The sequence below is a fragment of the Artibeus jamaicensis genome, unplaced genomic scaffold (assembly GCF_021234435.1).
Source record: "Artibeus jamaicensis isolate MK-2021 breed Jamaican fruit bat unplaced genomic scaffold, CSHL_Jam_final contig_332, whole genome shotgun sequence".
Classification (NCBI taxonomy): Eukaryota; Metazoa; Chordata; class Mammalia; order Chiroptera; family Phyllostomidae; genus Artibeus; species Artibeus jamaicensis.
The window spans coordinates 39,898,301-39,923,976 of record NW_026521788.1 but is presented as its reverse complement, the minus strand read 5'-3'; the positions used below and the strand labels follow the sequence as shown (position 1 = coordinate 39,923,976).

General features: G+C 36.2%; 1 protein-coding gene across 5 annotated transcripts in view; it reads right to left on the bottom strand.

Moving 5' to 3' along the window:
• Nucleotides 1-25,676, bottom strand: part of MAPK8 (mitogen-activated protein kinase 8) — a 140,183-nt gene continuing 114,507 nt past the window's right edge. For 3 of the 5 annotated variants that reach the window (XM_037142082.2, XM_037142074.2, XM_037142093.2), the window contains 7 exons: nucleotides 17,867-18,032; nucleotides 14,318-14,389; nucleotides 12,760-12,942; nucleotides 12,144-12,268; nucleotides 11,319-11,382; nucleotides 8,257-8,334; nucleotides 1-2,329 (listed from right to left, as the gene is read on the bottom strand). In XM_037142082.2, coding sequence (XP_036997977.1) covers nucleotides 2,184-2,329; nucleotides 8,257-8,334; nucleotides 11,319-11,382; nucleotides 12,144-12,268; nucleotides 12,760-12,942; nucleotides 14,318-14,389; nucleotides 17,867-18,032 — 834 coding nt within the window. In that variant the 3' untranslated portion in view covers nucleotides 1-2,183. Of the gene's footprint in view, nucleotides 2,335-8,256; nucleotides 8,335-11,318; nucleotides 11,383-12,143; nucleotides 12,269-12,759; nucleotides 12,943-14,317; nucleotides 14,390-14,741; nucleotides 14,814-17,866; nucleotides 18,033-25,676 lie in introns of all 5 variants that reach the window. The other 2 variants (XM_037142101.2, XM_037142111.2) reach the window with 2 other exon arrangements.

Sequence of the window (25,676 nt, the reverse complement as noted above, 5' to 3'; positions counted from 1 at the left end):
CAGAGTTTAAGTATTTTTTAATCTACATTAACTAATAAGAGTTCATTTTCTCTGAATCAACTGAAACACGCTGGTTGGCAAGTGGGAGCTGGCATTTACAACAAATGATACAATAAGAACACTTGGTTTTCCTTGCTTAACCACAATCTGTATCAATAGAGATGGCTTACTAGCAATCAAACAAAATATGGGAAGCTTCTGAAAGCATGTCAGTTATTAAAGTGCAACAGTGAAATGATCTATCCTAGAAAACAGCTAATTAACTGTAAAACTAACAAACTAATAACACACTTATGCTCAGATTCCTCTGTATATCCAATTCTGTTTCTACAAATCAAAAAGTCTCAACACTCTAATCTGCTTAATGAAATTAATATACCATGTTGTATGAGTAGAAAAGGGTTTGATACAAAGGTTGGTAACTTTGAGACAGGAAATCATGACTTTTAAACCACCAAAAACAAACTTGCTGTTTTAAAGCATATAAAAAGGCTAATGTATTTAATCCTAAATATTGCACATTAACAACAATCTAAAATACTTTACTCAAAAGGAGTTTTGCACTAAATACACAAATAACATGCCAAGCCAACTTTCAGACGCCACATGCTGAGCCACACCAGTTCTTGCTCTTGTTGGCCTTTAATTCTAATGAGCTTTCTGCCTAGAACCCAGTCACTGATTTAAGTATGCATTTCCCAGTTCACGACATGTAATCTCTCTTGTTCCAAATATAACAAAAAGTGCCTGGGGGATTAGAGACAATGCATTTTAGAGATGAGACTTCAAAGACATTTTACTTAAGAAAAATTCAGTTACGCAGAAATAATTCTGCAGATATAAAATGTAAACAGTTAACATCCACTCGTCAGGAGCAGCACCGTTCTTACACTACTCAACACCCACAGTGTGTGTTTCACTGAAAATCAGATATAAAAAAATGAAAGCCTTAGACTAAATAATCACCATTTATGCCTGCTCTGCTCAGTGTGAAGAAACAGTCCTAGGAAAATGATACCTTATATATGGCTGTGTGCTACTATTTTCTGATGAACAGTATATTGCTCATTTGATACATTACCTACAAATATCTAGTAGGCTTTGGAACCTCCGAACAGCTTGCAAAAACATGATTATGCTACAGGTAGAATCAAATGGCCAGAAACGCCCAAACTGGTGCTCAACTGACTGACACTCTAACAGGAAACCAAAAAGGTCCAAGGGCTTGAGGCTGCAGGGAGGAGAAAGACCAGATCATCACTGGGGCCTACAGCCTGAGCAGATTAACTCAGTGTGTATGAAAATAGGCTCATAGCTAGTAGAAGTGAACCATGTTTTTATTTGCATTGAAATGTATTATTTATTAAGTATCCTCTTGATTTTATGTGATCATAAGCTTTGAGCATGCCACAGATTTGCAGAAAACACCACCTTCTTTTCACTTCACATTTGTTAGGTGTGGTTGGGGGAATAGAAGGGTGGTGGTAGATGCCCAGCATTTTCAAAGACATGCTCCGAGTTATTCTGTCATTTAGATGATGGGGCTTTTGCCAAAATTCTTGTAGGACTGTACACCAATTGCTTAACTAAATTAGGTTTGGCAAGTAGCAAATCTGGAGGTTCTTTTTTTAAAAACATGTTCATCATTTACAGTAGTTATTCCTGAATATAAGTGGCTACAAGTTATTCCCTCTCACTCTTCTGTGATTATTTCATTGATAAGCACATAACCCTGAAGGACAGCATCGTGAACATTTGAAATAATTTCAAATTAAAAAAAACTATAAAAATCTTAAATAATTCATGATATAGGCAAGTCACCACATAATAGTTGCTTTGATAAACAAAATCTTATAAATTCAGTAAAAAAAATCAGCAGCATAAGATAAAGCAAATATGCAAAAATTTTAAACCATGATAAAATAATTAGGTTTACATTATACAGTTAATTACAGCAAAAATATAATACGTTTTGTTGCTGTTTTAAAACACAACTTAAGTTTTAAATTACATCACTTGAAATTAAAAAAAATAAACTACTTTACTACAAAATGAATTCTACCTTTTTGAAATCACTCAAAATAAGACCACTGACTTACTTTTAGTTTTCAAAGTAGTTCTATCAATGACTAAACGACTCCCCATCCCTCCCACCCTGCCCCCACCCCCCAAGGCCCAAGTAGTCATCTACAGCAGCCTAGTGGTCCCGTTGAGGCTTCTAGACTGCTGTCTGTATCTGAGGCCAAAGTTGGATCTGTTGACATTGAAGACACATCATTGACAGACGACGATGACGATGGATGCTGAGAGCCATTGATCACTGCTGCACCTGTGCTATGAGAAACAAAACAGCAAATCAGTTGCAGACAGAGTTGCAGACCCAGCTACTTCTACTGTACTGGCTACCTCCAGTGGTAACTTTTCTCTAGGCTTTAAAAGGCTCACTAAAAATAATCGCAAGTGATATTCAACACAACACTAAGTTACAAAGTCTTTTTTATTGCAATCTATGAGGTGAGAATTCTGAATATCTGGAAACCTGGAGTCCTGTCCTTTCCATAGATTTGTTTTTTCAGTTCAAGACAAGAATCACCAAGTCCAAGCCATTTAGAAATGGGCTACAGGTTGTGTGTGAATAATACTGACAATACACACAAAACTGTGTTTTATTTTGTTGGAAAGGGGATCTTAAAGCTATGTATGATTCAAAAGGGTAAAAACTACTGCCCTAATAAAAAGTGATTTATGATACTCTCACTGTAAAAGTCCAAACAATACTTCTGGTACACCTTGTTTCAAAGTGAAAGCCAGGACAAAGACAGAAATCATTTCCACTGGAAGGGTATTTAGTTCAACTGCCCCAATTTACATAGGTTACATGACTTGCCTCCATCAATTAAGCGCCCTAGTTAGGTAAACTCTGGTCATGTAATTTCTATTTTAATAAATACTTGATAAATGAAAATACAGATTAAACAGGTAAAGTTGGGGAAGACTGTTTCCTTTACCAAAAACATAGCCTAAGACTTCTTGAATTAAAAAAAAAAAAATAGTAGTACAGGCATGTCTCCTTTTATGGTGTGTCACTTAATTGTGCTTCATTGGCACTGCAATTTTTTGGTATACTTTACTGATTATGCTATTAGTTTTTATAATTCCCCCCCCCTTTATTTCCCCTCTGCCATGCTACCCCTACCTAGTTCAAAGAACATGTAAATTCTTTGAATTGTTTCCTATACCATTCTTCTTCCTATTTTAAGCCTGCCAATTATGCTGCTTCTTCCCTGTACCTTTCCCTTCCTATTTCTCCCCTTCTCCTCCGCTCTGAAAACCCTCCAATGATGTCCATTTCTGATTCTGTTCTTGTTCTAGTTGTTTGCTTAGTTTTTGTTTTCATTTTTTTTCTTTTTTAGGTTCAGTTGCTGATAGTTGTTAAGTTTGTCATTTTACTGCTCATAGTTTTTGCTCTTCAATTTCTTAGGTCCCTTTAATATTTCATATAATAAGGAATTGGTGATGAACTCCTTTAACTTGACCTTATCTGGGAAGCACTTTACCTGCCGTTCCATTATAAATGTTAGCTTTGCTGGAGACAGTAATCTTGGATGGAGGTCCTTGCCTTTCATGACTTCAAATACCTACTCCATTCCCCTCTTTCCTGCAAGGTTTCTTTTGAGAAATCAGATGATAGTCTTATGGGAACTCCTTTGTAGGCAACTCACTCCTCTTGCTTCTGAGATTCTCTCTTTATTTTTATCTTGAGTAATGTAATTAATGTGTCTTGGTGTGTTCCTGTTTGAGTTCAACTTCTTTGGGACTCTCTGGGCTTTCTTATAAGTCTCTTTCCTTTGCAAGAGTGGGGAAGTTTTCCTTCATTATTTGTTCAAATAAGTTTTCAATTTCTTGCTCTTGTTCCTCTCCTTTTGGTACCCCTGTAATTCAGATACTGGAATGTTTAAAGTTGCCCCAGAGGTTCTTAAAAGCCTCTCTTCATTTTTTTTTTTTTTAATCCTTGTTTCTTCATTCTGTTCTGGTTGGATGTTTATTTCTTTCTTTTGTTCCAAATCACTGATTTGAGTTCTGATTTCCTCCCTGTCACTGTTGGTTCCCTGAATATTTTGCTTTATTTCACTTTGGGTATCCTTCATTTGTTCTTCCATTTTGCAATCAAGCTCAATCAGTTCTGTGAGCATTTTGATTGCCAGGGCTTTGAACTCTTCTTCATCAGATAGGTTGGCTATCTCCCCATTGCTTAGCTCTCTTTCTGGAGTTTTGCTCTGTTCTTTCATTTGGGCCATATTTCCTCATCTCAGTGCACCTGTTAAATTGTAAAGGGGTGGGACCTTAGCTATTCACCAGGGCAGGGCAACCCTCTTTGCTGTGTTGTGGCACTGTGGGGGAAGGGTCAGAGAGGGAACAATGCAGCTTGCTTGCTCAGCTCTACCCCCACTTCCCAATGAACTCTTGTTTGAGACTGGGTTTCTCCCTCTATGGGAACCCCTGCTATAGTCCACAGTCAGCTCTGAGTCTTAGGTTTCCCTTTCAGTCAGCCTGGCCTGTGCAGTCTGTTGCCTTGCCATGAGTTCTATCCATCTTGCCTGCCTGACCATCTTCCTCATCTCCCTCCTACTGGGTCTGGTTGGTCTGGTTGACTGTTTCTTTAATTCCTTGGTTGTCATAGTTCTATGTAGTTTGATTTTCTGGTACTTCTGGTTATTTATTGATTTTAGATAGGTTGTTATACTCCTTTTGGTTGTGTGACGAAGCAAATGATTTCTACCTACACTCCATCTTCACCAGAACTCTGCATTTATTTAAAAATTAAAAAAATATTTTATTGATTTTCAATTACACTTGTCTGCATTTTCTTGCCATCCCTCTCCCCTCGTCCGAACCTACCTCCCTCCCTTGCTTCCACCCACCTCCTTGGTGCATTAAAAAAAAAAAAAAAAACAATCTGCCCTGGCTGGTGTAGCTCAGTGGATTGAGCACAGGCCTGCAAACCACACAATCGCGGTTCAATTCCCAGTCAGGGCACATGCCTGGGTTGCAGGTCAGTTCCCAGCAGGGGACTCACAAGAGGCAACCATACACTGATGTTTTTCTCCCTCTTTCCTTCCCTTCTCCTCTAAAGATAAATAAATAAAATATTTAAAAAAAACAACAACAAAACCAATCTTAAGTCAAGACCTTCCACTTGCAAAACAATTACAACTTGCTTTTTATGATGCTGTCTTTGTTCTAGTGGTCTGGAACCAAACCAGCAATATCTCTGAGGAATGCCTGTACTTAACTTACAGATAAATCTTCTCAAGGTCACAAAAAGGGGGAAGAAATGATATTGGGGGGTTGGGAATGTGTTAGAAAAGGTGATTCATATAGTAGGTAAGAACTTACAAACTTCATGATCACTAAATAACGGTCTTTCCAGATTTCAGTATATCAAGTAATGCAAGTTATACAAAAGTTCCTAAGAACACATTTATGGAATAAAAGCAATGGTTTACAAAATGAGCAGTAAGGAAATTTCTAGGGGTGAGTTTCAGGCACCCATCAATGTTTAAAACCAAGCAGGTTGAAAATCACTGTTCCAAAACCCATAATCCTGGTGTTTGAAATTCTCTCTCCATTCTGTCTAATGACAAGTAATAAAAGCTTAAATATGAAAGGTCCTCTAAGAGCTTGTCTTCAAATGCAACAAGGAAATAGCCAGAAAAGTAGGATTAAGTAAATCTTTAGGATGTTGGGGAGGGGACTGGGAGACAAAAAGGAATGAAACCACAGAAGACAGACAGGCAATTAAAGGTGTAATGAGAAAAAAGGAAGCAGACTGAGTACTTCAGGTCTTGATAGGAGAGAAGAAAAGCAGAAATGTGATAACCAAAAAAGATCCATTAGGTTCCCTGCTAAGAGTGCAATGAAGATACTATACTTTTTAAAAAGTTCAATCCGTATGACATTATTGGATATGTCTGCTGTGAGTGAGGAGTATTCAAATACAATGGCTAACTTCAAAGACTTGTACTGAAACATTCAATTCATAAAAGGATTCTACCATACATACTTTTCTATGCCTCTGTTTTTAAATCCAAATTCCCTAATTTGATGTTTCATTTTAAAAAATAAATGGTATTGTAATTATCTGATATTTTGACATCAAAGACTGTTCCTTCTAATCTTTGTATAGATATGAAAATAGAATATTTTTATAACAGCTTCACTAACATTCTTCTCTGTAAGCTATGAGAATTCAGAGGATGTCCAGAAACATGAAGTCCTGTCTTTCCCATCAACTTTTCTTGTAACCACAGTCAAGTGCTGTCTAGGATCCAAATTTTTCACTTATAAATTAAGAACAAATAAAATTGTTCTATCTCATGAGATTAAATTTATTCAAACATTCAACACTTAGGATGTGCCACTCAGTAGGACAGTATGCTACAGTGTATTCAGTTATATGACTACTGTTTATCAATACAAAGCTAATTAATTAACTCTGCTATTAAAGCATTTATGATATAGCTTTGTTATGACTAAATTTTATGTAAAAGCCATCAAAATAAATTTATATTTTCAACAGGGCCTATATTATAATTTGGAAAACTGCATTTCTGATTAAGGACTTAATGAAACCCCCCCAAAAATCTAAAACTTTAAAACCAAAAATGTCACAGGAAGCTACAGAAATTATTTAAACAAATGTTTACAGTACAACAAATGGGCATCTGAAACTAGAGTTAAAATTTTTACCCATAAATAGATACAGTATCTTTTTTTCTTAGAATTTAGAAGAGTTTCTGAGGGATAAGTAGCATAGTTTTACTCAAATTCAAGTGTATCTGATGAAACACTATCCAACCTTCAACAATCAGCCCAACTTTCAACTCTTCTATGAAACTGTCCTAACTTCTGGGGCCAGAAAAGAAGTCACTGTTCCCAGCCAGAGGACATACAGGATGCTGGGAAACCACGCCATCTGAAGTTACCGATAAACATGGCTTCAAAATATTAACTTTTCTATACAATATATTTGTAACCTTGTTTCACTTAATTTTTCTGAATTTTAGTTCCCTCATCTGTAAAGTGTACATAATGATCCCTCCTTTGGGGTCTTGAAGGTGAAGTGAAATGAACTACATAAACTATCAGGGTTTGTTATATAGCTATGTACTTAACATGTAAATGCTGCTTGCCATTTAACTTTTCCCCTCAACTCTTTATGCTTTTACAAGTACTAAAATTAAATATGAGCTTATGATAAAAAGAAAATGTTTAAGTCTTATAAACGAGTTTCTTCTTTTTTGAACAGTACTTGTTTTTTCTTTAATTTTTTTTAAAAGGTTTTATTTATTTATCTTTAGAGAGGAAGGGAAGGAGAAAAGGAGAGAAGTATCAATGTATGGTTGCCTCTCATTAGTCCCCTTCTGGGAACTAGCCTGGAACCCAGGCATGTGCCCTGACTGGGAATTGAACCGCGATGGTGTGGTTCGCAGGCCTGTGCTCAATCCCCTGAGCTACACCGGCCAGGGCTAAACCAGTTTCTTCTTAGAGAGAGAACACTTTCTAATGGTAATTTTAATGTTACTGCTTTAGTTCAACAAATCAAAAACACCAACAAGAGAAAGAGGGTAACTTGGTATCACATGTAACAGTTTATTTATTTATTTTTATTTTTTACTTTTTTAAAAAGATTTTATTTACTTACTTTTAGAGAGGAGAGAAGGGAAGGAGAAAGAGAGGGAGAGAAACATCAATGTGCAGTTGCCCCTCACGTGGCTCCCACTGGGGACCTGGCCTGCAACCCAGGCATGTGCCCCGACCAGGAATTGAACCAGCAACCCTTTGATTCACAGTCCACACTCAATCCACTGAGCCACACCAGCCAGGGCCAGTTTTTTTATTTTAGATTTTATTATTATTTTTAGACAGAGGGGGAAGGCGGGGAGGAAGAGAAACATCAATGTGTGTTTGCCTCTCAAGCACCCCCTACTGGGGACCTGGCCTGCAACCCAGGAATGTCCCCTGACTGGGAATCCAACCAGTGATCCTTTGATTCCCAGGCCAGTGCTCAATCCACTAAGCTATACCAGCCAGGGCCCAATGCTTTCCAATTTAACCACCCAAATTATACTTATACTTACTTAACTTTGTGTAATAATGGTAGTAAGTATGGAAAGGAGTGCAGGTTTCAGGCCACTGAAGATCACAATAAAAGAAGTAAACTGTAATCTTAACCAAGCTTATATTGTAACCAACCTAAAGGAGAGGGCTGTCCGCGTATAACTCCATTCTTGGTTCTCTCCTCCAAGTCCATAACTTCCTTGTATATTAATTCTGAAAAAGAGGTGAACAAAGACAAGCTTTTCAAAGTCTGAGAGCCAATCTCACAAGATATTTAGGTTTTTAGTGAACATTTTAAAACACACATTAAGTACTTTAAATTGTATCCTCCAATGGTAGAGGGTCCGTAAGTGCCAGCCTAAGATCCAAAGATGTTAAAAACAACTTCTTGATCCTCAGCCCTGAATTATGCTGAAAGAAACAAAATCTCTGCCTTAACTAGTGTTCCTGATGTTGGATTAAGGATACAGCTTGATCTTTTTAACTACAGAAGCACTTTGCACTGTACCATGGCATACCATGTATTACTCTGTTTTATAAATGCTTGTTTAATTCTGTCTCAGTGAGGGCTCAAATCACATTTGTCTTATTAACTTCTATTTTCTGATAGGACCTGGTACATTGAAGGTGCTTACCCAGATACCTGTTAAAAGATTTAAATGAAAAAGCCTGTGAAAGCCTCTTTTTAACAGAATAATATGTAAATACATTGTTATTAAAGGAAAAACAGTAGATGGCTACACTTTAAATCCTTCTAAGCTGAAGCATGACATGCAGTCACTGTCAAGATTTCTCCATGGGAACCTTGTTCTTTTACTAGGCTGCAGACAGCAAGTGGACTGCAGTGAGTCCCTCTACAGTCACATCAGATGCTCTCCTGTTGGAGTATATCTTGTCCTGTATTCTTCTAAGTGATCCTGATGTCAAGTGTGATGGGCCTTGTGACTCTGCATGTCTATTTAAGAAGAAACATCTGGTTGATGCTACAAAGCCATTATTCATCATCGTTTTGGGGTCATGGAATAATTTAAGAATTGTATAAAAGCAATGACCCCTCTTCTGAGAAAAATGTACAAGCAAAAAATGTTGCATAGAATTTTATGGAGTTTGTAATTCTTTAAACTTATGATAAAGAATCTGTGATTGTTTAGGGTATAACAATGTTTATGCTGGTAGCAAGGTAAAGCAAGTAGATATGCTGGAATGAACAAGTGCTAGAGACACCTAAACTTACTTGCTATGGTAACCTTCAGGGACTTGGAAGAATAAAAATAGGAAGTCTTGACAGATGAAAGAATAGTAGATGCTTTTCTTCAAAGAAACAAAAAGGAATGATAAGTGTTCTAGATAGGGAGACTTAAATTTATTTATTTACTTTTAGAGAGGGGAAAAGAGGGAGAGAAACACAATGTGTAGCTGCCCCCATGAGCCCCTATAAGAGACTGGCCTGCATCCCGGGCTTGTGCTCAATCCACTGAGCCACACCAACCAGGGCAAGATCTTTTGTAAAATGAGAAAACAGCACCCCTTTATGAACAGGGATTAAGGCAAAAGATCCAAAGCTAATTAGCAGTACTAACTAGACAAAGCAATCTGTAGTTAATGGCTTTGACAATGAATTTTTCTTTGTGTTGTGATGTTAAAACTTTTAAGCATATCTTGAAAAAGGCGGTTTGTAGGCAATTACTGTACAGCACCTAGGGCCAGGGGGAAAAATATAGAATAAAAGTAAACATATTTAGAGTATTCAGAAATCCCAGCTATATCCTTATACAACAAAAACACTATGTTTTACTGATTTTAAGATCCACTTTCCCCCACAGTTTAGTATTTCTGAAATTGGGATGTATTTTATAACCAATGGTGCAGTGCAGCTGGTAGTGTTTTCTCTTAGTGGTATATTATGGAATGTTTTACAATTGGTGGCCTATTAAGATTCTATGAGATAGCATAAATGTCTACTATAAATGTAATGACATAAAAATATCAGGTTAAATATTTTAAATATACATGCTGGTACACAGTTATATCCTTACTTACTACATGGCAAATTAACTCAGTTTCAATCAATTCTATTGTTCTGGTGGGTCTACAAAGCCTAATTATGTCTCCAGAAGTCAACTCAAAGAAAACTAATCACTGATTATTCCATGGGAAGAATCAAATTCATTCCTCCCAAATAAATTTATAGGTGGATTCCCTGTCAGTTTTATACCTCTACAGTCCCTTTTGCTTTCGCAGCATTTAGGACTTAGTTCTTAATAACAGTTTTAAGTTCGGGTAAAAGAGGGGGTCAAGTGACTTGCTCAAAGTCACACAACTACATAAGGGGTCCAAACAGTAAATTACAACACAAATGTAGTTAACAGGATCTAAAAATTGCCTGGCCTAAATGTCCCAGGGAATCTTTTAAAGAAATATTTTAACACTTCTATGACTACCAAAGCATTATTAATGTCCAACCACATTCATAAAATAAAACTATTATATTTGCACAGATTACTCACTCACTCTGTTGGTGAGGGTAAGGAAAAAACAGACATTCCTGTACAGTGCTGAAGGAAATGTAAAGTGCTACAACTTCTTGGGAAATAACCTGGAAATCATTGAAAAATATCCTTTGTCCAAACAAATCTTATAGAATTCTTTTATAGGCATGTTCTCACATGTGTACAGGAACACTGTAGTTGTCTGTAATAACAGACTGGACACAGCTTAAATAAAATACTCTTTAAATGGTTGGTGGATATACAGATTGTGACACAGCTGTAAAAGAGTATACCACTTGCAAATGAGCCAGGAACGTGGAGCCTAAGAGGATAACCCTCTGGAATATGTCACTACATCAACAAAGCAAGTGCGCACAGCATTCAACCATTTATGATTAAAATGGGGGGAGAGGAGAAGGGGGAGACAACAAACACACACACACCTAAGTATTTGCAAACTATGGAAACACAAAAAATTACAGAAAAAAGTAATGTTTCTGTATCTGGGGTGGAGAAAATGAGAAATTCGGATTAAGTTGGGGAAGGAGACCTACTTTCTATTTTTGAAAAATAAATTACTAATCATATTACCAAATATGAGTTATGAGTAATACAAAATATCTTTAGTTTCCCCAACATGAGGAATAAATCAACATAAAAAGCCAGAAGCTCTCTCAGCTTTATCTCTAAGAATCTGGTGACTGTTACCTTTCCACTCTTCTATCGTGTGTTCCCTTTCATCTAACTGCTTGTCAGGTATCTTTGGTGGTGGCTGAAAAACAAAAGGCAACAATAATTGAGTCAGTTTATTGGAAATACGTAACTTCTTCATAATTATCTGAAGTATCAGCCAGACAGAAAGGGTTTGTGAAAATAACATTACTAGACTAAAATTGATCAATCATCTTTGTATGGAGAGAGACTACTTATGCAAGACTCCTTCATGACAGGAAGAGGATATTTAACCATCTTTTTTCTTTTTTCCAACTTTTGAAATGGTCACATTTTATTTATTAGCATAGAACAAAAGGGGCTATGCTTTGGACACAATAATTTGTTTTTATAACTAAGGATGTTCTCCCAAAGCATTCAATGTTCTAGCTCACCAGACTGTCACAGCTCATCAGATCACATGTCATGACAAGAAGGCAAGAAACTGTGACAGGTAACTTTATTTTGTGTAAAAGATGCTTGGATATATGTTAGTAACTTAAGTTTTTTTTTAATGCAAAAACAAAAGAACACCATCATCATTTATCTGTATTTTTATTTCACTTATAATATTTCCTCTAAACCTAACTTTAATCCTAACTATAAGAGGCAGTATATTCTTCAAACATTAAGAAAAGAACTTAAAGAGCCCTGGCCGGGTAGCTCAGCTGGTTAGAGCACTGCCCCCTAATAGGCCAAGGTTGCAAGTTCAATTCCCAGTGAGGGCACATGCAAGAATCAGCCAAAGAATGCATAAATGAGTGAAACAACAAACTGATGTCTCTCTTTCTCTCAAACCAATAATAAAAAAAAAGAACTTACAGCTTCTGCTTCAGAAGGATCATACCAGACATTGATGTATGGGTGCTGAAGAGCTTCATCTACAGAGATCCTTTTAGATGCATCAATGACCAGCATTTTGGATAATAAATCCCTTGCCTGACTGGCTGCAAAAAAATTATGATGTTAATGTACGTGTATCTCATGAAGGTTTTTAAATTAGCAATACATTTCAGAACCTTGAAATTATGGTTCATTAAAAAGTATGTTTTTTTGAGCCCTGGCTGGCATAGCTCAGGGGACTGAGCGTGGGCCTGCGAACCAGAGTATTGCGGTTCGATTCCTAGTCAGGGCACATGCCTGGGTTGTAGGCCAGTTCCCAGCAGGGGATACACGAGAGGCAACCATACATTGATATTTCTCTCCCTCTCTCCTTCCCTTCCCCTCTAAAGATAAATAAATAAAATATTTTTTAAAAAAGTATGTTTTAAAAAAAATAGATTTTACTATAAAATCAGGTGATACATATGATGAAAAAATAGTTACAGAAAAAAACCCCTAAAACCTTACGTTATTCCACCATCCAGAAATAACCTTGTTCCATAATAACATGAAAACACACACAACAGGATTAAATATATAGATTTATAAAAAGTACCTTTAAGTTTGTTGTGTTCTGAGTCGGCAGGGAAAAGTACATCGGGGAAGAGTTTCTCAAAGCTATATCCAGCATACTTAGGTCTGTTTTCAACATAAGTCCTTACTGTTGGTTGTAGTTTCTTCATGAATTCAGGACACGGTGTTCCAAGCTGTTCAATAACTTTATTCCACTGATCAATATCTAATATCAAGTAGCTAAGAAAAATATTCTGTATCTAATGTTCAACACATCAGTCATAGCCATTAAAATAACAAAATAACAATTATAAAATCCTAATAAAGAATGTGGCAGTTTTAAATCTTATATCTTACAGCTACCTTGCAAAAGGTGGACAGAAAGATCAATAAACAAGTGTTGTTAACCTTATTTAGAGAAAGTGTGTATGTGTGTGTACTGTCTAAATTGATTTTAGCATAAAAATGAAAGCTTAAAGTAACAAATTCTAAATACAAATGACAAGTGACTCAAAGAAGAATGATTACCCACAGGGACTCTAAATGTAAACTGTACACAACTCTAGAATATAAAATTTTGCCTTTTCTTCTGGCATATAAGAAAATGTGAATGCATATACTATAGGCTAAGAAATACTTATGATAACAAGTCCTTCCTAAAATATTCTATGCTAACAGAAAATAATAAAAAATGATGACTTTGATAAAAGTGGCATTTTCTTTTGCCATTCTTTGTTCAGCTTATGTTAATAAAAATTTTTTTAAAGCTCTGAAACTTATGAAAATGAATCAGTACTTTGATAAGTTGTAAGGTTAGAATTCCCTAGTTTTCTTCCTCCCACGTCTTTACAACGAAAGTCCTCCCTGCAGACTAAGAACTAAAAGTTTCTTATTGTTGACTACTGCATATGGCTTTTCCCATTCCTTCTGTTACTAGCTGATTGTGCACCCATGTTTTTGTGTACATTATACACGGAATTATTATACTCATGGCATGTAAAATCATTATACCCATGTATAATACACATGCTTATTTTCCCTCAAAAATTTGGGCAAAAGTACACATTATAGTTGGCAAAATACGGTACTTAACACCATAAAAAAACTATTACTGCTGAGATTCTTAGATAAAAAATCAGTATGTTATGTTGAGAAATGAGACAACAACCCAAAGACACAAAATACATCAGACGTTAACGAAAAAGAAGGTGGGGATGGAGGATAAAACAAAAGGATGACCAGAATCAACAGACAATTCCAAAATTCACATTAAAGTCCTACATACTTCTAGACTTACTCAAGTGTATAATTACCAGAAATTTTTAATGCAAACCATGATTTTTGATTTAGGTTAAATAAATCAACTCAGAGACAGCAAGTAATTGTGGATAACTAATTTGAGCAGTTCTCAGAAATAATATATAACACAATCAGTGAGGGAAAGAAAAGTCTATGTCAAACAGCAGGTGGTATTTTGAAAGAGTAGAGTAATTTAACAATATTATTAGGGAGAGACAAAATACATTAACCTTGACCTAGCTAAAGTGCTGTCACACATTTTGACCTTTAGAGACTACATTTTAGGCCAAAGATAAGGATACGATCTGTACCTGGGAACAAAACACCACCTTTGATCATTTCTCCCATGATGCACCCAACTGACCAAATGTCAACTGAAAATAAAATGCAATGACATTAACATAAAGATTTTGGTTAAAATAAAAAAAATACTAACATTAAAAAAACCACACACCATGTATACTGTAAAATTATAGAAAGCAGTATAAAATAAAAATGAGTGACAGTGAATGTGCTCTAACTACCAGCAGAGACTGTTATTTCCTACTGCCAGATGCAGCCTACAAATATTTCAGCTTATCTCAACCATTTTTGAACTATAGTAGCCACAAACTTTGTATGTTTTAAAAAAACCCCATGTATGAATGTACCATATTCCTTTTCATTAGAGAACATAAGGAAGTGCATCACCTAACTAATTAAACTGCTGCAGCAGCACAAGGATACAGTCCCTTCCTGGAAAGAGGATTTTGTGGCAAACCATTTCTCCCATAATGCACCCCACAGACCATAAGTCCACTATATGTTTGCAGCACAAAAGAAGGAAAAGCAAAGCAAAAGGTCATTAAAATCAAAGAAGCATAATATGACTGGATTATATAAAAACTATAAAACATCACAAAAAGAAAAAAAGTGATTTTAATTTTAGCTAATGGAATACTTTAAAACACAAATATATTTCCAAAGGCTTTGATTCACAAAAGCAAATGTGAAGTGTGGCCTTTCAACTATACATCTAATTTTAAAGTGAGAGCTATGCATAGAAAGCACATACTTAAAAATGTTATGCATTTATCATTGAGAATTTGTTTATAAAGTATGAACTAGAACCAAACACAAACTTTGTCAATATGGTTGAAAAAGTACTTGAGTTAGCAAAACTTGAAAAATAAAATCTTGACACTATTTTAAGATTCAACTGTGCATTATGCTCTCTCTTTAAGTCAAATAAAAGAAAAAGCATGAGCAGAAATAATCTAGTATGTTAAATATTTAACAGAAAACATGTATTTCTATGGATAATTACATTAAAAAAATTAATGTAATGCCCTTTAGAAATTTTCAAGCTGGATTTCATAAATTTATTTGAGTAGTGCTATGTTTATTCTGAACTGAAAGTCCTTTGTTTTTTTTTGGCAATGTCATGCTTCATCTACCCTACTACCCCAATAGGAACAAATGCAGAGAGAATGAACAAATGATAAATTAAGGAAACTTACTTTAAAAAAGTATATATCATTTTTCCATCTAAAGTTTTTAAAGCCATAAAACTGAATGAAAGTTCCCATTTTAATGGGAACTAATCAACGCTGAAAAGAATCTGCTAGACACAGAAATTTGCAATTTGAGGATTTCCACCTGTTTCATTAAAACTAACAATACGCCCTGACATTTTATATCTTTATGTTTGAAAATAAGATAAAAAAATACTCGGTAATTTCAGTTTAATAGGAAAAGAGGGGAAGAATGAGCAATTTAAAAGGAAAGCCTTAGAAACTTGCATTTGTTTCTGAGGTCTGAAGGTCCAAATTCTTTCAGGGCAAAAGAGAAAAATGGCAAAAACTGATGTGAGAGTGTGTGAGAGAGAGAGAAAGAAAAAGAAAGAGACAGAGAGACACCCTTTAATCATGTTGGAGCACTTAGGAAATTGAAGTGTACTTTCTAATACATTCATAAAAGGAGACTGCCAGTTCATCATAGAATCTTAGGTGCTAAATTGGAAATAAATTTTGGAAATCCTTTGGAACTAAAGTTTCTCTAAAATTTCATATTAATTTATACGCAAATGGTTTTATACTTATAGTATGATTCAACTTTCAAAAATAAAATTTTAGAGGAAAGTTAATATTCATAAATCAGTTTAGAAAAAAAATTTTCCAGGGTTTTCATTTTTGGTCAAAATCTATTGCAATGAACTTTCCCTACAGATTTTATAAAGAATGGCAAACTTTAGTTAAATATCCAGGATACAACTATGTAAAGCACTTTAAAAAACATATTAACATATTTTAAACAGATTTCAAAAGCTACAAGCATGGGAGAAGTTACTGTCTGGGTCAGTGGAGACTTTCTCAGAACACGATAAGCCTGGTTCACACACAAAACTAGATTGGCTTATTAGGCAGTTTAAACATATTCCACTATATCATACTTTCCAAAAAGCTTTGACATAGCATGCAATAAGACAAACTGGGAGCAACACTAAAAGAAGGAAGTTCGTGTCTTTAACCTCGATGGCTAATGCAGTAATCATAATTAAGTACTATATTTGACTCAGCTTTCTGAAACAGAAAAGACAATACAGGGATCTACATAATTCTTATCTAAGACAGGAAATCATGTCAATTCTTTATATGACATTTTTTCCTTGGAAAATTTATGGTAGGGAGCTATTTCCCTGAATTACATTTATTGGACGTTGAGTGACACATTAGACAGGATCTGAGACAATCAATGGTTTTACAGCAAATGCAAAAGCAATCTTCATGTTGGTCGCTTGTATGAATTCTCAAACAAAATCAACCAACCAAACAAAAAAACCTCACCAAAAACCCCCGCTCCCAACAAACCCCTATGAGTCTAATACTAAATCCAACTCACTAGAGTCTACAGGGTGTAAGACAATTTTAGCTAGACAGTAAGAGAATAAAACATGTTTATTTAAGAACAAAAGACTAGTAGATGTTTAAATATCTGTTTTTAATTAGCTCACAAAAGGAAACTGAGCTAAAATTCTCAGTTCAATGCTATCTTTTATAAAACTGAATCATGAAGATTCACTCAATAGCTTATTAATTCAAAGTGAACTGCTGCTCCAGATTCCTTGCTAGAAAAAATGTCTAGGTCCTATTCTAGGGAGTATATTGGATGAAGTTACCAAATTTAAAAAGTTATAATTTAAATCAATAAAGTCCTGTGCAGACTTACCTCCTGAGAGTCAACAAAATTTCTTCTTTAATATATGTATATTTTTTTAATTCATGAACTACATGCCTGATAATTTTCTTCAACCTTGATTCTAATGCTGATATATGTAACTAAATATACCCATACATAATAATGACAATTCTTTAAGGCTGGACACAGGGCTTTGATGAAACAGTTTTCTACAAAAGGTCACCTTAATTACCCATCAGTTTTGCAGAATGGCTTTACCCTAGCTCTTAAAGTTTATACTAAGTGCTATTACCATTAACTCTAGTTTCAGGGGGTTGGAAATAGGTGCAAATGTTACTAACATCAAACTAGGACTACTACAAAAGATAAACTGTCAGTCCACTATATACTTCCTTAAGCCTATGTTAGAAAAATTCCCTTTCAAGTTAGAAGAAAGCAAATTTTAGGGGCAATGGCAACAAATTCTTTATTCAACAGTAGTACTGATAGTATTTAAATAAACAAGAGCCCTAAGTTTTTCTAAGCATTTATGACAAAATTTATAGTTACTTTCAAACTCTTGATAAAACATTTCAAACAGTGACATATATTTAACTAAGCATTTCAGCTGAAATATTTACATAAGAAATCTGATAAAAACAGAAGAGTATTTCAAGTAAATAGTGTTTGCTGACCGTTCTCTTTGTAGCCCATCCCTAGGATGACTTCAGGTGCTCTGTAGTAGCGAGTCACTACATAAGGTGTCATCATAAAACTAGTTCCTGCAGTCCTGGCAAGTCCAAAGTCAAGAATCTTCAAAGTGCAGTCTGATTTTACTACTATATTACTTGGCTTTAAGTCCTTAAAAAATAAAAATAAAAAATGACTGCTATGATATGCGCAAATATTTTGCAGTTCACAAGTTTTAAGACCACTGGTAGAACAATTCATGCTAATTTATTTCTCTCACCGTAACTGATATCCACTGTACAGATTCATCATAATAGGCAAATCTGAGGAATTGGCTTGATGACATTTGACTTTATGAATACATACAGTTATTAGAGAAGTTAGTAATACTTTATTTGCTGAAAAGTAATTTTCAATCAGGTGGAGTAAAGGTGATTTGGAAAGGCATTTAAAAGCTTACATAAGAACTAACACGATAAAAGAAAAAGATTCATAAATTAACCTTTATATTCACTCGTATACTAAATTACCATAATTTAAAAAAACGATTTTAAAGATACAATGAATTTTATATAGTATCATACATAAATCAACAACGGGGCATTCTATGTCAATCCAGACAAGTGTCATTTGACCTTTCAAATTGACAGATGTTCATTTCTGAAGGACTGAAATAGTCATTAGTAGTCTTTCTATCACTAACTTCCCAGCCTGAGTCATACAAATTTGTTCATAAAATTTTTGTCTGCTCGTAGAAGTAGAACAGCACTGTCCTAGTGCCACTAATCTGTAAAACTACTTGTTGTTAATGCTACTAAATAATGTCTTTGTGAAGAATTTTCCACCTGACCTCAATCTTAGGGAATTCTCTTCTATGCTCACTAAAAGAAAGGCAGCAAGCATAAACTCACAGTCTCAAGTTCAACACATTTTGCCTACTAGCTCCTATGAAACTTATCATGAACCAAGAGACCAAAGAAAGCAAGCGTATATACACAACACAAACACATTCCATTACTGGAACTGACAGCCTGAAAGGCAAGGATTACTTTTGTAATGTCTACACCCACAAAAATATTATATGTTGTCTTTAGAACATTTTCACAGGCAATCATGGATGGTTTTAGAAGATGTAGAACCCAAGGGTTTTTATCAAATTAAAAATAGAAATTAAACAGGCTTAGTAAAACAGAAGATGAAAATTTTCATTCTTGCTATTCTATAACATTTCCACTATTTTCAAAATATAGTATTTCAGCAAAGTAACAATGCATGTCCAAGTATAAAAATTATAAGCTTTGATACTTTAATGTCTACTGTGATGGTTAAAGATGAATGGGTTTTAATACTAATGCATTTTCATCTAGAAATAAGAATCCAACATTAACCACTTCATTTTGGAAAATTAAGAGCAAAATACACCTTCAAAAAGATATTTTTAAAGAAAAAACTGTGCAAAAATGCCTCAAAGAATATTACCAGAAATCTATTCTTGTATATCCAGGTGTACCTTTCTACAGATGTTAGAACCACTGCTAACTATGTAAGAGTAACTGGATTTGTATGAATTTGTGGAACAGGCAATAGAACTAACCTAACTCCATCTTCACTCCCAGAGAAATTCCAGCCTGCTCACAATTAAGTAGGTAAGTAGGCAAGCTTACAATGGGATGTGAAGAGGCCCACAGAACAGAAGGGCATCCTTTTGTCCTTTCCCCTGCTTTCACTAACATCCCAGATAGTGAAGCCTCTGTTAGTCAGTGTTCTGAACATCTGTGTAAAGCAGAGTCCCATCATGACCTGCTCTAGACATGCAATGTAGGAAATAAGGCTGTTAAGCCCCTGAGAAGTCAGGGTTTGTTACCTAGGCTTAGCTTAGTTGTGAAATTGTGACTTATAGTAAATATATATTTGGTCTTTGTCCCAATTACTGACACAGAGCTCCTAAAAACCCTCAGAATTTCTTAAGTGGTAAGAGCAATGAAGGTGAAAGGAGTGTTTTTTGTTATATATAAAAAGTCCTTTTCACTACTTGAGTTTATGGTAATGAGGTAACTTTTGGAAAGCCCAAAAGGATGGTTGCTTGTTGCTAGGAAAATAAATCAACATTGTGACTAGAGGATGGGGCTTTCAGCCCCACTCCCACACCTGGCTAGAGATTAAGTTCAATAACCAATGGACAATGATTTAATCAACATGCCTAGAGAGGCAATGAAGCCTCCACAAAACCCCAAATGGACAGGACTCAGTGAGATTCTGGGTTGGTAAAACCCCAAAAGGACAGGAATGACACACCCAGAGAGGGCATGGAAGCTCCACACCCCTTCTCACATGCCTTGCCCTAAGCAACTCTCCATTTGGCTTTTCCTGAGTAATGTCCTTTGTAACAAACTGGTAGTTTAGTAAGTAAAATGCTTTCCTGTTCTGTTAGCCCCTCCAACACATTAATTTAAACCTGAGAAGGGTGTCTTGGGGAACCTCTGAATTAGAAACAGTAGATGAGAAGCACAGTAACAACGTGGGCTTGTGATTGGCATCTGAAGTGTGGGCAGTCTTATGGGACTAAGCCCTTGAACCTGTGGAGTTCTGATGCTATCTCCAGGCAGATAGTATCAGAACTGAGTTAAATTGTAAGACAACCAGCTGATGTCCACAGAAGCTGAGAATTGCTGGTATGGAAAGACCCACCACGTATCTGGTGTCTGAAATAGTGCCATAGTACAGTAAACACACTGTCTTTCCTTTTCACTAGTCTATTCTGATAACACTGAAATTGGTGCCAGGAGTGAGTGGGGTGTTACTACTATGCAAACACAGGACCACAGCTTAGCAGCTGAGCAGCATACATCTGGAAAACTAACATCAAACATTGGAAAAGTGACCCAGGTTATATAGTAGCAATGCATTTCAAGACACTGTTACCTGCGACAACTTGGAAGGCACAGCCCTGCATAATAAATGTGAAACTCTAGAACAAGGGTTGGCAAATTATGCCTGTGAAGAAAGTTTTACTGGAACACAGCCACACTCATTCAGTTGCCCATTGTCTATGGCTATTTTTGTGTTACAACAGTAAAGCTAAGCAGCTATAACAGAGACTGCATCATCTGCAGAGCCTTAAATACTCCAGGGCCTTGCCTTTACAGAAAAAGTTTACTGAACCACTCTGAAGAAGTGATTGGAAAGTAAAACTTCAGCACTGTATGTTGGTGACTACTGCATGTATTTGAAAGAACTGGTCTTTTTAAAGATACAAATGAAAGCAAACAGAATTTAGAATTTCAGCACCTTGCCATTCTACAAAAGCTAAAAGCTACAAGCTACTACTAGACCGTTAAAAAACGGTGAGGGCATGGAGGGTGGCAAGTGTTCAAATATCTCCTCCTCCCAACCCAGTATACTTCTTTACCTTATTGATGGGCCTAGTCATATGACTTGATTCACTCAACAGAATGTGAGGGAATGTGATGTTACCAAATCTAAGAAGTTTTAAATGTGCTTGCTTTATTTAGCTTGGCTCTTCTTCTTTTATATTTCACCATGAGAAAAGAATGAGCCCAAGGAAGGCACTTCTTCAGCCTAGACAATGAAACCTGAATGTGGAATACACCGTAAACTGGACTGACCCCATGATCTGGAGCAGTGCACGTAGCCAGCCTGCAGACCTGAGCAAGCAATAAATGCTGCTTTACACCACGGATGCCTTGGATTTGTTTCTGATGCATCATTTTCACATAATTCTAAAAACCCTTGAGAGAAAAAGACTTGTAAACTCTTCCAACTGGTAACATTGCTTCAGCCTTGGTAACATTAGGCTGAAAGCTTGAAGTTTAGACATTAAGTCCAGTGAGCTAATGTTTATGTGCTTTGAAAAGAATTGTAAATAAAAGGAGATAAAAAAAGCCTCCTAAGTTTCTGAGAGAGCTATTCTATATCGAGGGGGAAAAATCTTCCACAGTTCTGTAACTATTTTAGCCTTAAAATAGTGGTTCTCAATTCAGCAAAATTTGGCCCCAGGGGATATGTGGTACTGTCTGGAGACATTTTGGGTTGTCACAACCGGGGAGTACATATGGCATCTAGGGGGTAGAGGCCAGGAATGCTGCTAAATACTTCACAATGCACAGGACAGTCCCTCAAAAACATTTACTCATCTAAAATGTAAATAGTGCCCAGGTTGAGAAGTATGGGCTTAACATGAGACTTGACCCCCAATCTTTTACAGACAGAAAACTGAGAAAGCTGAGCAGCTCCAAGAGAACACATTTTCTAATACTCACTTCAGAAATATTCAAGGAGGATAGTGGAACCAGGTACCACAGAGAATAGTGTATGTACAAGGTATTCTTTGCACAGATCAGATTCAGAGATTCAGAGCCTAATCAAGGAATATTCTTCACCCCCAAGGGAAGAGACACTCATTATGTCTCACCAAGAGAATTTCAAATTACAGCCCTGGCTGGTGTAGCTCAGTGGATTGAGTGTGGGCCTGCGGAACAAAGCATCACCGGTTCAATTGCCAGTCAGGGCACATGCCTGAGTTACAGGCCATGTCCCCAGTATAGGGTGTGCTAGAGGCAACTATAAATTCATGTTTCAATCCCTCTCCCCCCCCTCTAAAAATAAGTAAATAAAATCTTAAAAAAAGAGAATTTCAAATTACAAACAACCAACAATTGATTTTTCAATTTCTCAAATGGGATTATTTATTGTGGTTACCTCAGCCCTGTTTGACCACAGTTTCTAGGGAATGGGGCAGGGGATAGGTATGAGGATGGCTGGATAATTGTCATTTTAGTTCCAATGTTTCTGGAGCAAAAGGAACAATGTTGGGACTTGCTACAGATTCCCATGTATCACTTGGAGCTAATGCCTTAATAGACTAGGACTTTAGTTATCTCACCTAAGGAGGGGGTAACTATGAGATAAAGAGAGCACAGGAATTTTGGATAACCAGAAGGACAGACTGTGGCAGAGACTGGTGCTCCCCGTATTTCCCTTACAATGAGGTAGGTCCTTATGGCTATTTCTGACAATGGGCTTAGGGCAGAAGTGATGTGTATCATGTCCAGGTCAAAGCACAGAAGACCTTGTACATACCACCTGGCATTCTCTTTTCCAGACAGTAACCAGCAACTACCTAGATAGTAGAGACTCAACTCAGCTTGGGGCTCTGAGTGACTCTGTGGAACCCTATTCCCCACCCTTTCACTGAACCCATAAAGGCTGAAAGTTCAGGTTATTTTATCAAGTAAGCAATCTCAGACCAGCAGAGTTATTAGCTTAGGGCGAGGGGAATTTGAATGAGCAGTACTTATTTGAATAGCAGAGAGGTTAAATACCAATTATGGCCTCATTACCAGATGTAGAAGTGGGTATAGTAGTTTATCACATTAAACTTCTTGTAAGTTACTCAAGGAAAGGAACAGACATAAGATAAAATCATGGAAGAACAGTTTCCAGAACTAACTCTATGAAGAAAGTGGGAACAAGGAGCACGTGATGAATGGCCTATAGTCGGTGCTGTGAAGTGTACTCTGATTCTTGGTTCAGTACTGAGGAGGCATTCATTCTTCCAGCTGCTGGTAGTGTTGCTGACAGTTTTTAGCAAATCTCTTTGGGGGACCTGTCTTTAGCGGCAGAGTGCCACATTTTCCAGGTTACACTGCTCCCTAGGGCAAAAGTTCAGCTGAATTACCAGCTGAGGCTCTATAGTGATACATCCAATTCCATTTCCCACTCTGTACTTTTCCTTCCTTTATTCCCTCAGAGATGCTAATCCTAGGGAACACCCCAGGACACTTCTTACATGTGTATTTCCACCCTAGAGTTTGTCTCCTGGATAGAAGTATATTCTTTAAAAAAAAAAAAAAAAAGTCTTATTTATTTTTAGAGAGATGGGAAGGGAGGGAGAAAGAGAAGAAGAGAAAAACATCCATCAGTTGGCTCTCACACACCCCCAATTGGGCACCTGGCCCATAACCTGGGCATGAGTCCTGACTGGGAACTGAACCAGTGACCTTTTGATTCTCAGGCCAGTACTCAATGTACTGAGCCATACCAGCCAGGGCTAAAAAGGCACATTCTTCATCATAGGTAACAAATCCCAGAAGGAATTTTATTGGTTCAAATTTTTATATAAATATTCTGTAGCAGTTCTGCATTTTTAACACTTGTATTTATACTAAAGGAGTATATTAGAAATTCCAATACTATTGTGTTTGCGAATTTATTTTTTGCAATGTAGGATTTGTACATTGCACTCTACTCCATGTATCAAGTTTCTTGACAGTTATTTAACAAAATGAGTATTATTCCTTTCATCCTTAAAAAGTGACTCTTGACCCTGGCTGGTGTGGCTCAGTGGATTGAGCATGGGCTGTGAACCAAAGGGTTGCAGTGTTCATTTCCCAGTCAGGGTATATGCCTGGGTTGCGGACTAGGTCCCCAGTTGGGATGCATGACAGGCAACCACACATTGATGTTTCTCTCCCTCTTTTTCTCTCTCCCACTCTCTAGGAATAAATAAATAAAATCTTTTAAAAAAGTGATCTTTTTCCCATCATACTCAATTTCACCTGGCTAAATAGTTGCCCTTGTTTTCTTATTTATTTTTTTAAATGGAATCTATTGGGGTGACATTGGTCAATAAAACCATACTGGTTTCAAGTGTACAACTTCATAACATACATACTGCATCGTACACTCACCACCCAAAGGTGCACTCCTCACCCAAAATCAAGTCTCTTTCCTTCACAATTTATTTTGCCTTTGCCCTCTTCCACTTCTCTCTATCCCTCCTTCCCTCTGGTAATTACCATACTGTTGTTTGTTGTCTTTGTGTTTTTTTTCTTCTTCTTAATCCCTTCACCTTTTCCACCTAGCCCCTTAACACTCATCCCTTTTTGACAGCTGCCAGTCTCTTTTATCCTAGTTTCCACGTTTACATTCTCTCAGTAGTCTTTGCTAACACCTTTGCTTTCAGCCCTTGGAAGTTAGCTATAAATGTTTTTGTTAATACAAACATGGAGTTGTTGGTTTCGTGTGTGCATGTCATAATTTGACTTTTTGTTAAGAGGTTAATGTTATATATTAGTCTTCTGTATGGTCTTCCCTTTTTATGCCTTTTGCTATTTTTAAAAATCTTCTATTATCTGGTCTACGATTTCCGTTCTAATCACCTGCTGCTCCCATTAATCTGGAAATTTTCCATTTGGAAGATATTACTTTACTAAAATCAAATAAATTCCATGGTGGCATGTTGCTGTTCTGATCCACAGGACAAAGAAAGCAAAAACAACATCTATCTCATTTGCTATTACATTACTGCATTAACTCATTTGCTCCACCTCACATAATATATGAGTATGGGCTGAGAAAGATAATACTCTCCCATTTAAAGGGATTATCTTTTGTTGCTTAAAGAAGGCATTAGACATAATATTATAGCAGTTGCATATGTAATATACTGTATGAAAGTTAGAATAATAACTAAGGTTAAGCCTGAATACCTCAGATACATAATTACCTTAAAATAGTTAATTTGAGCATAAATATCATGTTTATTTTATGAGGTAGGTTATTTGATACAAGGTAGGTTAGAAGGAAGACACAATTACAAAGAATTAAATAAATTTTCAAGATATTCCTCTCAAAGTATATGCAGTGTTCATAAAAAATAAGCTAGAATTAAAACTGAAATGCAAAAATGTATGTCCACACAAAAACTCATACAATGTTCATGTCAGCATTACTTAAAACAGGCCAAAAAATGGTAACAGCCCAAGTGTCCCTCAAGTGATGGATAAACAAAAT